The 13,394-nt window shown below is 40.3% G+C and overlaps 1 protein-coding gene across 8 annotated transcripts in view; it reads left to right on the top strand.

The window, feature by feature from the left end:
* PMCA (plasma membrane calcium-transporting ATPase 3) overlaps nt 1–13,394 on the top strand; it is a 1,641,549-nt gene that overhangs the window by 1,137,254 nt on the left and 490,901 nt on the right. For all 8 annotated transcript variants that reach the window (XM_067141188.2, XM_067141187.2, XM_067141184.2 and 5 more), the window contains one exon: nt 851–986. In XM_067141188.2, coding sequence (XP_066997289.2) covers nt 851–986 — 136 coding nt within the window. The remainder of the gene's footprint in view (nt 1–850; nt 987–13,394) is intronic.

The following is a 13,394-nucleotide window of genomic DNA, read 5'->3' as shown; positions in this document are numbered from 1 at the left end:
CCTTCTGCATCAAAGGCCAGCATGCTAATCCTTTAGCCATGGAACCGAACAATGTGGTAGATGAAAAAATGTCTGTAAATGTTCCATATCCTGATAAACTAATCACATAAGAGTATTATGAATGTGAATCCTATAAGAAGCAACTTTGTGACAAGATCTTAAAAATTAGTCAAGATCAGGCAAAACAAGAGTTTCATACAAATCATTATCTTGCTCATGCACCCATCCCACTACCTGGACTTCTACTTGCTTCCTCATACGACAAAAAGAACCTCTTTAAAAAAAAAAAATCAGTTAGATGGTGAACTTAACAGTGCTCTGTTGTATGGATAAAAGACTCTGAGATATGCTTCACGAAGTGTCTTGAATAGTAAATTAAACACTGGATCAGTTTTATTCCAACAGAAGGAAACTATAGCCTTCCATTGCAATCATGAAGTTAAAACATTTTAGCCTGGCACAAGTGATATTTTACAATTCTGAGTAGCCTCTCAAGACCAAAATGCTTCCCATTTGACACTGTCTCCAATTGAATGTATACCTGGAAGTTGTTTAAGGATGGCTACTATTTTAAAGATAATTAACAAAATCAAATTGTTAATACTTTTCCTTATTTATTTATTTATTTATTTATTTATTTATTTATTTATTTATTTATTTATTTATTTATTTATTTATTTATTTAATTTTAACTCTGCTTTCTTGGTACAATGCTTTTCATAATGTATTCCATGCTTTTGCTTGCTTGACACTTGCATATTAGTTCAATACTTCTTCGGGTATACATACACAGTATTAGAACTATAGTGTGGTCTGTCTAATGACTTAATAACTTTTTGGTATGTTTCAGAATGACGGTTGTCCAGTCATATATCTGTGAGAAATTAAGTAAAACAACTCCAAAGTTTTCAGATATTCCAGCCCACATTGGAAATATGCTTATACAAGCAATTGCCATAAATTCTGCTTATACGTCACGGAATATGGTAAGTTTCTTCTATTGCTGATGATACATCGTGTATCTTGTATAAAATTGGATTATAGTAGATCTGTGTTCTCCTAGCAAGTGGACCAGTATTAGGGATAAGGCCCCTGATAAATTAATTACTTTGTATGGAAGATGTTTAGCAAATAATTATATACTGATAGGATAGAAGCTCGCTTTTAATTTTCAGCTTGCTACGAGTGTGAATGTGCAAACACTATCAGATGACACATCACTCTCCGAATTGTCACAGTTTAATAAATCAAACAGTTCTTCTTGCAGACGTTTCCGAACTCCGCTTGCACCTGCCATAATGCACTATCTACCCCTCTCAGCAGCCTGGCGGCCGGTATTGGCTGACTGCCAGCTGGGCTCAGAACGGAAGAATTTTACCCAGTCACGTGGTTTTAGGAGAGGGCTACTGTAGGCAAAGCTCGAAATTAACATACACGCACAAAGGAAAGCGATGTCGGATCCTACAGTGGAATAAGTCGTCGTACACATCGCTTAAAGACATTTACAATGTGACGATGGAATATTGTCATGGCCACTTAGGAAGCCATGCGGCTATGACGATTTATTTCGTCATTACCGCTTGAAAGATTAGGTGTAGAAAATCAGCAGTTTCGTTAGTTTTTGTTCATTGTTGTTTAAATATCTTGAATTGAATCATTTCTACTACTGTATCTCTCATTTTTCATCGCCAGTAAATACTATCTCTCTCTCTCTCTCTCTCTCTCTCTCTCTCTCTCTCTCTGATTCCTTTGACATAAATGCTATGGAAATTATTACTATACTTCATGCATAGTGTATTGTATGGTCAGCACAACAGAGTCTGCAGCTGACGATCTCTGTTTACTAGTTTTATTGCATACTATATCCCATCCAAAAGAAAACCATGGTGCAACAGCCCTGAAGGGCCGTGGCCTACCAACCAACCATTGCTCATCCCGAAGGCCTGCAGATTTTGAGTTGTTGTGTGGTCAGCCATTATTCATGGCTTTCTAGACCGGGGCTATCATCCCACAGTCACATAGCTCTCACATAGCTCCTCAATTGTAATCATGTCGGCTGAGTGGATCTTGAACCAGCCCTCAAATCCAGGTGAAAGTTCCTCATCTGACCAGAAATCGAACCCGGGGCTTCTGGCTAAGAGGCGGGCCAGCTACTGTATTCCATCCAGTTTCATATATTACTAAGACATTCTGTTAGCTTGAATGCATCCAGTAAGCAGGAAGTTTCCTTTTTTTTCAAAAATTCTAAGGGGAAACCTGGGGTGCTTCCTTTGTACGGTGGCATCCATTCTGCAAATAAATACGGTGATAATAGCTAACAGTGCCAGCTGTGACATGGCGTGCTGGGTATATTTAGTTGGTTTTAGTTGTGGTTTGAAAGCATGAGGAAAGAATTGGCATCATGGTGTGGCAATCAATTATGGGCCTTAGTATGAAAACATACAACCTTGGAACTACGAAAGAAATTAGCAGTTTCAGAGAAGTTCCACAAGGTTATTAAAAGAAAGAGCTGATGTGCCAAACACAACGTTGGGCATGGCAGTATTTGATTGGAATGTTCGAAGAATGCGTGATCATACATTGACTCTATCAGAGTTAGTATCAAGAGAGTGCTGAGCCAGGAGATTTAGTGTTGTTGATTCCTGATGAAAAGTTACACATTCCTCAAGGATTCATTCCGCCCTTCAATACAAAATTATTGAAAGTAACCGTGGTATGGCGAGCCGCTGCGTCCGCCATGAAAATGTACAACCATGGGAAGTAGCGCAAGCTAGCCAGCTCGAACCGCACACTGATTGCCAAGGAAGGCCCACCCTCTCCCTACTCCGGTCACCAGGTGGAGGAGAGCCGCTTGTGGATTGGTCTCTGCCCCCGCCCCCACTGCTGTTATCTGGATTATCCTGCTCTCTCATTGGAGGCCTCCGGCGTTATGAGAATATCTGGAAGGCGCGCGAAGAGTATTCGCCTTTGAGAAGAATCGGGGAGGCGTGTCCCTTCTGGAAGCATCCAGATGGCGTGGGCCCAGGTATTTAGGTCAGACGCAACCTACGAGGTTTGGTTCATTTAGTTGGTGTAGTTCAGCCGGTGTAGTGAGTTCAATGTGTGGACTTAGTGAGTTAGCGAAGAGTGCAGTTAGTGTGTTAGTGACAGCCTGGGTTTAGGTGTCAGTCTGTTGGAGTATCTGTCTGTTGGAGCCTAGGACTCGTTTCTGTGTGCCTGTTGTCATGCGTGTGTGTCTTGGACCAGCTGCTGGAAGAGGACGTGGCCTGTCCTGTGCACTGTGGAGGACAATACTGGGTATGTCTCAAGTATTATTACAATATTATAAGTCCACCTGTTCAATACAATATGATCCACTATTTCATATGGTCAAATATTTTTTATACATAATACATAAAAGTCAAAGGTACATGTTTCACCCTCCTTACGGGCATCATCAGCCTATATCAATCTTAAAAATAATACATATACTTATAAATTATAGGTTAAAATGTTGAAAAATGATTTCGTAAAACATTATACAATAACATCTAAAACAATGATAATGCACCAAAGTATGTTAAAAGAGAGTGAATTAACAGTTTTGAAGATTAAAACTTGATTAAACATGAAATTTTGAGAGTTTAAAACTAAAATGGATCCATATTTTAATAATATCATTAAGACTGTGATGGCCTCGAGTGTAAACACAATCATCAAAGGGGGATGTTTCTTCAATTCCCAAGTTGAATCCAAGGTGGTAAAATCACTGTCTGTTCCGGCCTAGCTATGGCTAGACCACCTAGTTGCTCGCTACCACTTCCTAGGACAGATAGCAGCACCCTTCAGCACCCAGCCGGAAGTGGTGTGGATGGAAGGGGGATGAGAGACTGTTATGCTTGGGTGCCTCGTGCGAGAGGACACGAGAACATGTGACTGAATGTTATCGGGGCCATCTGCCCATCAATACTCAGTATTATGTATTTATAATGTGTTATATAAGTGTCTTAAATGTAATAAATGTTAGTATTTAATCAAGTGAGTGAGTTACGTTCAAAACATGGTCCAATTACCGGGCCGGATTATCTACACCACGAGGACCTCGTGAAAGCAGCGTGGCGTGTAGTATGGACGACTAGTTTCTACAGTAACATGGAAATACTTGGAAGTTCACTTCAATGACATCATCTGGCAGTCCCAGGTTCGATGTTCCAGCACCAGAGGTAAACTAACTGAAGGCAGGTCAGTACTATTCATTTAAGGCTCTCCTTTTCTCCTTGTTATTGTCTTACCCCCTCCATCATGGAATCTTCAACAAGGCAAAAGCTTCTTAAGCAGAGGTCGCGATTTAAAGCGCAACTTACCCGCTCGGAAACATTCGTTGAAAATTTCATCGCTCAACAGCATTCGAATTCGCATGAAATTAAACTGCGATACGAAGACATGAGTGCATTAATGTCGAAGTTTGATGACGTGCAGTCAGAATTAGAATTAGGAGACGCTGAAAACGAGCAAGCTCATGATCAGGCGCGTGCCGAATTCGAAACCAAATGCTACAAGGTAAAGGGCGAAATGAGTAAAATAATAGCGAACCTTGAAGAGTCATCACGCGACACGGTAGATTCAGGAAGAACTCAGGTCAGCAGTGTCGCGAGTTTAAAGTTACCGGCTATTAACATTCCACATTTCGATGGAAAATACGAAAACTGGCTCTCATTCGCAGACAGTTTTCAAGTTATGATTCATAACAACAATAATCTGCCAAGTGTCCAGAAATTTCACTACTTAGCATCTGTTCTCAAGGGCCCAGCCAGCCAGTTAATTCAAAATTTACCCATCACAGAGGCAAATTATGAGGTAGCGTGGAAAATGTTGAAGGACAGATTTGAGAACAAGAAACTAATAGCAGCTACTCATGTTAAGGCACTCTTAACTTTAAAATCAGTCTCCAGTGAAACAGCCGCAGAACTGTTAAGGTACTCTAACACTTTTAATAGTCATTTGAATGCACTCAAGGCCCTAGAACTTAACATTCCATTGCATGAAGTTATTTTGACTCAACTGTATGCTCAAGGACTTGATGCTTGTACTAGACGAGACTGGGAATTATCACAAGCAGACACTCGGGTTCCATCACTTGATGACTTGCTGTCATTTGTTGAGCATAAACGGCAAGCTCTGGAGAACTTCCCTAGCTCACAGCACACTGCACCATCGCACAGACAACAAGCTGACAGAAATAAACCTAAACCTCAAGGGGATACTCAACCACGTTACACTTACACCACTACCAGTCTCATAAAGTGTCCCTGCTGTCATGGTAATCACCCGATATTTAAATGTGAAGAGTTTGCAGCTCTGAGTGTGGAAGATAGACAAAGAAGGGTTAAAGAAATGGACTTATGTTTTAACTGTTTGCGTACACAGCATTCTGCCAAACAGTGCAAATCACGTGGTTGTAAATTATGTAGTAGGAAGCATCACACCTCATTACATAATCTATCAGGTAGAGAGGGAGGTACAGCCCATCAAACTGCATCCAACTCCTCTCACACATACTGCAATACAAAAGACCCTGTAGGGGTTCTGCTGTCCACTTCCATGGTCAAGGTACTAGATTCTAGGGGGCAAATGCAGGTCTGCCGGGCACTTCTTGACAGTGGCAGCCAGGTTAATCTTTGCACCGAAAGTCTAGCACAGCGATTAGGCCTTAAGAAAATGAAGAATCCCATACCAATCAGCGGCATAAATGATTCCATTTCTCAATCAAGGTACAGTGTTCAGTTAGAATTGCAATCCACTGTAAGTAACTTCACTGTGAGTATGACTTGCTCTGTCTTTCCACGTATCACAGGTAACATGCCCAGTAGTTACATTCAGCATGAGCATTGGAACTTGCCCACTGATTTGAAGCTCGCTGACCCCAAGTTCTTCCAGCCAGGTGGCATTGAATTGTTAATAGGCGCAGAACATTTCTTTTCATTACTGAAACCTCGGCGCAGAACTCGATCACCAGATTATCCTATCCTTCAAGACACTGAACTAGGATGGATTATTGCTGGACACTACCATCGTAGGGAAGAGAAAAATCCTACTCTAACTACATGTTTCTTGAAGTCAGAGGACAGGTTAGACACCCAACTACAACGGTTCTGGGAAATAGAAGAGCTTACGTCACGAGTCATGACAAGAGAAGAGAGAGCCACAGAAAAACATTTTACAGAGAATACTACTAGGGATGCTACAGGTAGATTCATAGTTCGCTTACCCCTCAAGCAGAAACCTGAGGTTCTGGGAAACTCCTTTAATCATGCCATGTCAAGACTAACTCAATTAGAACGGCGTTTCAGCAGGCAGCCCTCACTTAAGCACGAGTACTCTAACTTTCTTAACGAGTATGAGGCGATGGGGCATATGGTTAAGGTGGATACATCTACTCAGTCAGGGAATGAAGATGGAAGCTATTATCTACCCCATCATCCAGTTTTTAAGCTTAGTAGCTCGACTACCAAAACTAGGGTAGTATTTGATGCATCTTCTAAAACTTCTAACAACATTTCATTGAATGACATATTAATGGTTGGAACGACAATACAACAGGATCTTTACTCTATCATTCTAAGATTCAGAATGCATACCTTTGCCTTCACCGCAGATATTGCTAAAATGTATCGGCAAGTCATGGTTCATGCAGATGATAGGAAACTTCAGCGGATTATCTGGAGGGAATCACCTAGGGACCCACCCTCTCACTATGAACTGACAACTGTAACATATGGTACAGCATCAGCACCCTTCCTAGCTACCAGATGCCTGCAGCAACTTGCTGAAGATGAAGAATCAAGGTTCCCCAGAGCAGCACAAGTTGTTCGCAGAGATTTTTATGTTGATGATTTATTAAGCGGCTGTGACGATATCCAGGATGCTCTTCAGTTGCAGTCTGAAATTATTAATTTACTAGAGAGTGGAGGATTTCACCTCAGAAAATGGTGTTCAAACCACCCAGCATTACTAGAAGCAGTTTCAGAAGAGGACAGGGAAACCCAGCTGCCTTTAAGTCTTGATGAAGGCACTAGTGTGAAATCTTTAGGCCTATTATGGCATCCAGTCACTGATCATTTTCTCATTTGTGGCAATCTGTATTCAGACAGTCCCTATCATGCTGACTCTCATGTAACTAAACGAAAGGTCTTATCTGTTATTGCATCAATATTTGATCCACTTGGGTTGGTCAGCCCTTTGGTAATTTCTTACAAGGTTTTTATGCAGAAACTTTGGCTAGTCAATCTGAACTGGGATGACAGACTACCATCTCAACTAGTCAGAGAATGGGAAGAACTTCACTTTAAACCACAGGCAGTAAGAGAATTTTATATTGAGCGGTTAGTCACATGTAAGGGACCCCCTGTTGATATACAAATTCATGGTTTTTCTGATGCTTCAGAACAAGCTTATGGAGCTTGTCTTTATGTACGGTCTGTCGACAAAGGGGGACAGACCTGTGTCAGATTATTATGTTCTAAATCCAGAGTAGCACCGGTGAAGAAACTGACACTACCAAGACTTGAACTGTGTGGAGCGCTACTACTTGCCCGACTACTCCACAAGACCCTTCCAGCTTTGTCTCTGCCAGTCAGCAAGCTGTACCTGTGGACAGACTCCACCATTGTATTAGCCTGGATCGCATCTCCTGCTACTCGCTGGAAAACATTTGTGGCCAACCGAGTCTCTTCAATTCAAGAATACACTCACAAGGCTGAATGGAGACATGTTCCTACCAGTTGTAATCCAGCAGATTTAATATCCAGAGGTGTTGCTCCAGAACAACTACGAGGTATGAACCTGTGGTGGCACGGACCATCCTGGTTAACTGAGCCCACTGAATCATGGCCAGACACAAGCTCAGCCCATGCAGAAGAGGAACTACCTGAGTCACGAAGCACACTTCCTGTAGTTATGTTGATAGGTACAAACTGGGATGAACTTATGCTGAAGTACTCGTCACTGTCCCGACTGACTCGAGTTACTGCATATTGTTGGCGATTTATTCACAATAGTGCCAATCCTCAAGACAAGAGGTTAGGGATATTAAGTACACAAGAGCTGCAGATGGCCTTGCACTCCTGTATCAAAATTGCACAGCAAGTGTGTTACGCTCAAGAGATAGCCAGTCTCAACTCTAAGTGTTGCATTTCAAGGAAAAGTAAAATTGCAGATTTACATCCTTTCTTAGATGATAAGGGAATGCTAAGGGTAGGAGGAAGACTAGTAAATTCAAAACTACCTTATGACAATAAGCACCAGCTTATCCTTCCTCCCCAGCATGCTCTCACAAACCTTGTTGTGATGGCAGAACACATTAGGCTTTTACATGCAGGTGCTCAATTAGTAATTGCATCATTAAGAGAAAGATTCTGGATTCCCACAGCTAGGGCAGTTGTTCGAAGAGTCATCCACAAGTGCCTCACCTGTTTTAGATTCAAGGCGTCAACAGCTGAACAGCTGATGGGACAGCTCCCTGTTACCAGAGTGCAACAGAGTCGCCCATTTCTTAATGTAGGAACTGATTATGCTGGTCCTTTCTTCGTCAAGAGGGGAAATGTAAGAAGCAAACAGACAACGAAGAGCTACATTGCATTGTTCATCTGTCTGGCTACCAAGGCTCTTCACCTGGAGGTAGTGAGTGATCTCTCTACTGATGCCTTTATGGCAGCCCTGAGGAGATTCATAGCTCGACGTGGGAAATGCTCCATCATCTATAGTGATAATGGGACTAACTTCATTGGTGCCAATAGAAGAATGCAGGATCTCCAGAAACTATTCCTTTCAACCAGCTTTTGTGAAGAGATAAGGAATTCATTAGCGATGGAAGGCATCACGTGGCACTTTATACCTCCCAGCTCTCCACACTTTGGCGGACTGTGGGAAGCAGCTGTCAAGTCCATGAAGTACCACTTGAGAAGAGTTGCGGGTAATGCGCTATTGACATTTGAGGAGCTATGTACCCTTACTGCACAGATAGAAGCCTGTCTTAATTCTCGCCCCCTATCTGCCTTATCTAATGACCCCAGTGACCTTAATTATTTATCACCTGCTCATTTCCTAATTGGTGCCCCCCTTACAACCATCCCTGAGCCTGACATTACTGACCTGCCCATCAACAGATTGTCTCGATGGCAGCGTATCCAGTCAATGCAGCAGCAGTTGTGGAAGAGGTGGTCTGCTGATTACCTGAACTCACTGCAGCAGAGGAAAAAATGGACCTGTCCCAAGGAGAACCTAGCTACTGGTACAGTTGTTCTTCTGAAGGAGGACAATCTTCCTCCTCTCTGTTGGAAGTTGGCTGTGGTGGATACTGTTCACCCTGGAAAGGATGGACTTGCACGAGTGGCTACCATCAGGACAACCAGTGGTCTTTTTAAACGACCTGTTAACAAGTTAATTCCATTACCTATTGAAAACTAAACAGGATCGTTGTGGCTAAAACATAAAGTGTTTCATGTGAATATTTTTTCATGTTCATTTCAGAGTGTAATTATGGTGTTGTGTGTGTGATTTGAACTGAGAACTTACAGTGTGCTTAATTCATACTGCATAATAATGGATGAGGACACAGTCAACCTACTTAGTACCTTCTGTTAACAGTGTGTAAATATTTTGTTGCTTATGTTTCTGTTTTGCCTATGTTTATATTTATATTTTGTTGAATGATCAACTCATTTTGGTTACTGTACATGAACTCTGTATGTCAGTGCCTGTGATATTTGAACTGAACTCTCATGGGGGCATATCAGGCAGTTTAATTCGGTTGAATCATGGTGATTCAACGGTGGGGAGCATGTTCCGGCCTAGCTATGGCTAGACCACCTAGTTGCTCGCTACCACTTCCTAGGACAGATAGCAGCACCCTTCAGCACCCAGCCGGAAGTGGTGTGGATGGAAGGGGGATGAGAGACTGTTATGCTTGGGTGCCTCGTGCGAGAGGACACGAGAACATGTGACTGAATGTTATCGGGGCCATCTGCCCATCAATACTCAGTATTATGTATTTATAATGTGTTATATAAGTGTCTTAAATGTAATAAATGTTAGTATTTAATCAAGTGAGTGAGTTACGTTCAAAACACTGTCAGTTATTTAAAACTGAAATGTGAATGTAATAAACAAGTTAAAATGTATATGTTTGGGATATCTGAAAGTCGAGAAGAAAATGGAACTTCTGGAGAGGCGTTGCTTGTGATAAAACGTATGTCAAAGCTAGCGGAGTTCGGAAATTATGTGGTAGTCGAATGGATCTAGAAGATAGTCAAGTTGATGTTATAATTCCGTTGAAACATTTGTTGGAAGAAATGTTCAGGATTTTCTGAAACAAAATGTAGAAGAAAGTTGGTGAATAATACCGTACTGTACAAGAGACTTCCCGTACATCAAAGATGGCTAATGCGGTACTTACTCGTACGGAGCGTATTAAGTACATCAGGTTGTTACAGCAGCGCTAGCTTGACTGGGTTTTCGACTTCTAGTATTATAACGGTGTGGCTGAGGCAGTGAAGGACATGGAGGGGGGGGTAATGGTGGGTGGATCCTTGCGCGCATGTGGTGTTATTGGCGGGCTGTTAGGAGCAAGATGGGCGGGCCTGTCATTTGACGAGGTGGTGGAAGCTTTAGAACAAGAAGTTCTAAAGGTTGGCGGGATTGTATTATGTTTTGAATTCACCATGCCTAATAACTTTGGAGTTAGCTCATATAAAGTATTTTTTGCTTCCTTGATATCGTTAAGATTATGGTCTTTGTTATAGGCTTGGTCTAAAAAGATGTAAAGATTTTCTAATTCATTCATAAGTTTTCCTTTGCCTATGCATTTTAGAATAGTGAGATCTTTATCAATTGATGTAAACTGATGTCCTGTTTCACTCATGTGCGAGCTCATCGCTGAATATTTGTTGTGCTTTAAGGCATTATAATGCTCCATATATCTCGTAAGAAAGCTGCGCCCAGTCTGTCCAACATAACTAAATCCACACTGAGCACAAGTGAGTCTGTAAATACCAGATCTCGAAAAACGGCTGTTTTTATAATTGATTTTATTATGATTAAAAAATATACTTTGATTTGTATTTACTGTTCTGAAAGCAATATTAGTGTTGTATTTCTTCAGTGTGTTGGCGATCTGGTGGATGGCTGGGTTATTATATGTAAACGTGGCGAAACTAGTTTTTTTAGGTTTATCCGGAATGAGATTCGTGGATAGTTTATATTTAACTTTATTGATTAACTGGTTAATCATTTCAACCTTGAACCCATTAAGCTTGGCCAAGTCCCTTATATAGTTTAATTCTATTTTTAAGTTGTTAGGGGATAGTGGGATTTTTAAGGCTCTGTGTATTAAATTATAGAATGGCGCTTGTTTTTGAGATTTAGGATGTAAAGAGGAATTATTTATGGTTATAGGAGACTGTGTGGGTTTTCTGTAGATTTGAAAATCGAAAGTATTACTGGCGCTCGTGATCGTTATATCTAAAAAATTTAAGGACTGTTTAACTTCGTCTTCTTTAGTGAATTTTACATTAGGATCAATTTTATTTAAAATCTCTAAAACTTCGTCGCTGTTAGTAACATTTTTGTCAATAACTACAAAAGTGTCGTCCACAAATCTCAGCCATAAACATACACCTTTTATATGTTCTTTAATTTTCGTGTATTCTATTGAGTCCATGTAAATATCAGCCAAGATGCTGGACAAAGGGTCACCCATGGCTAAGCCAGTCTGTTGATAAATCTTACCATTAAAGGAGAAAAAGTTGTTATTCAATACAAAATTCAGGATCTTCATAAATTCATCAATTTCCAGCTTACTCAGGCTGCTATGTTTTGAAATATTGTCATAGATAATTTTGACTGTTTCTTTAGTAGGTATATTCGGGTACATGTTTATGACATCATAGGAACACATTATATGGTTAGGTTGCAAGTCAAATTTACTTAAAATATCGCAAAATTTGATTGAATTCTTTAAAGGAAGTTTAATAATAAACTTATAATGTTGTTTTAGAAAACCGTGGATATATTTGGAAACTTTATAGGTAGGGCTATTACGGCAGTTAATAATCGGACGTACGGGAATGTTCTTTTTATGGATTTTAGGTAGGGCTCTGGCTATTGGAATGCTGGGGTTCATGTTGATCAGTCTCTGTTGTTCCTGTTCATTGAGAAGGAATGTGGAGTTCTTAATTAGAGATTTTAAATTATGTTGTATTCTTACGATAGGATCTTTGCTAACTATTGTATAAATCTTATCCTTAAAAAATTCTTCAGTTTTATTTATATAATGGTCCTTATCCATTAACACCATAGACCCTCCCTTGTCAGCTATTGTGACTATGATGTTGTCTTCTATTTTCGTTCTCAAATTACGTAGTAAAGATTTTTGGTTAGTCGGATTTAGCATTAAGTTCTTTAGCTAGTGTAGGTAATTTCTTTTTATGTCAAATCTAGTGTCATTTTGAACTTCAAAGGGGAGTTTAGAGATATTAGCTTCTACCTCAGCCACTGTGGTAATAATGTCTAAGTCCTTTTTTTCACTAGGCCAGTTATACTTTGGACCTTTATTCAGGAGTTCAGTTTCTGTTCCATCTTGCTCCTAACAGCCCGCCAATAACAACACATGCACGCAAGGATCCACCCACCATTACCCCCCCTCCATGTCCTTCACTGCCTCAGCCACACCGTTATGATACTAGAAGTCGAAAACCCAGTCAAGCTAGCGCTGCTGTAACAACCTGACGTACTTAATACGCTCCGTACGAGTAAGTACCGCATTAGCCATCTTTGACGTACGGGAAGTCTCTTGTACAGTACGGTATTATTCACCAACTTTCTCCTACATTTTGTTTCAGAAAATCCTGAACATTTCTTCCAGCAAATGTTTCAACGGAATTATAACATCAATTTGACTATCTTCTAGATCCATTCGACTACCACATAATTTCCGAACTCCGCTAGCTTTGACATACGTTTTATCACAAGCAACGCCTCTCCAGAAGTTCCATTTTCTTCTCGACTTTCAGATATCCCAAACATATACATTTTAACTTGTTTATTACATTCACATTTCAGTTTTAAATAACTGACAGTGATTTTACCACCTTGGATTCAACTTGGGAATTGAAGAAACATCCCCCTTTGATGATTGTGTTTACACTCAAGGCCATCACAGTCTTAATGATATTATTAAAATATGGATCCATTTTAGTTTTAAACTCTCAAAATTTCATGTTTAATCACGTTTTAATCTTCAAAACTGTTAATTCACTCTCTTTTAACATACTTTGGTGCATTATCATTGTTTTAGATGTTATTGTATAATGTTTTACGAAATCATTTTTCAACATTTTAACCTATAATTTATAAGTATA

Source organism: Anabrus simplex, chromosome 2, assembly GCF_040414725.1.
Source record: "Anabrus simplex isolate iqAnaSimp1 chromosome 2, ASM4041472v1, whole genome shotgun sequence".
Classification (NCBI taxonomy): domain Eukaryota; kingdom Metazoa; phylum Arthropoda; class Insecta; order Orthoptera; family Tettigoniidae; genus Anabrus; species Anabrus simplex.
The sequence above is the reverse complement of the archived record's forward strand: the minus strand, read 5'-3'. Positions and strand labels throughout refer to the sequence as shown.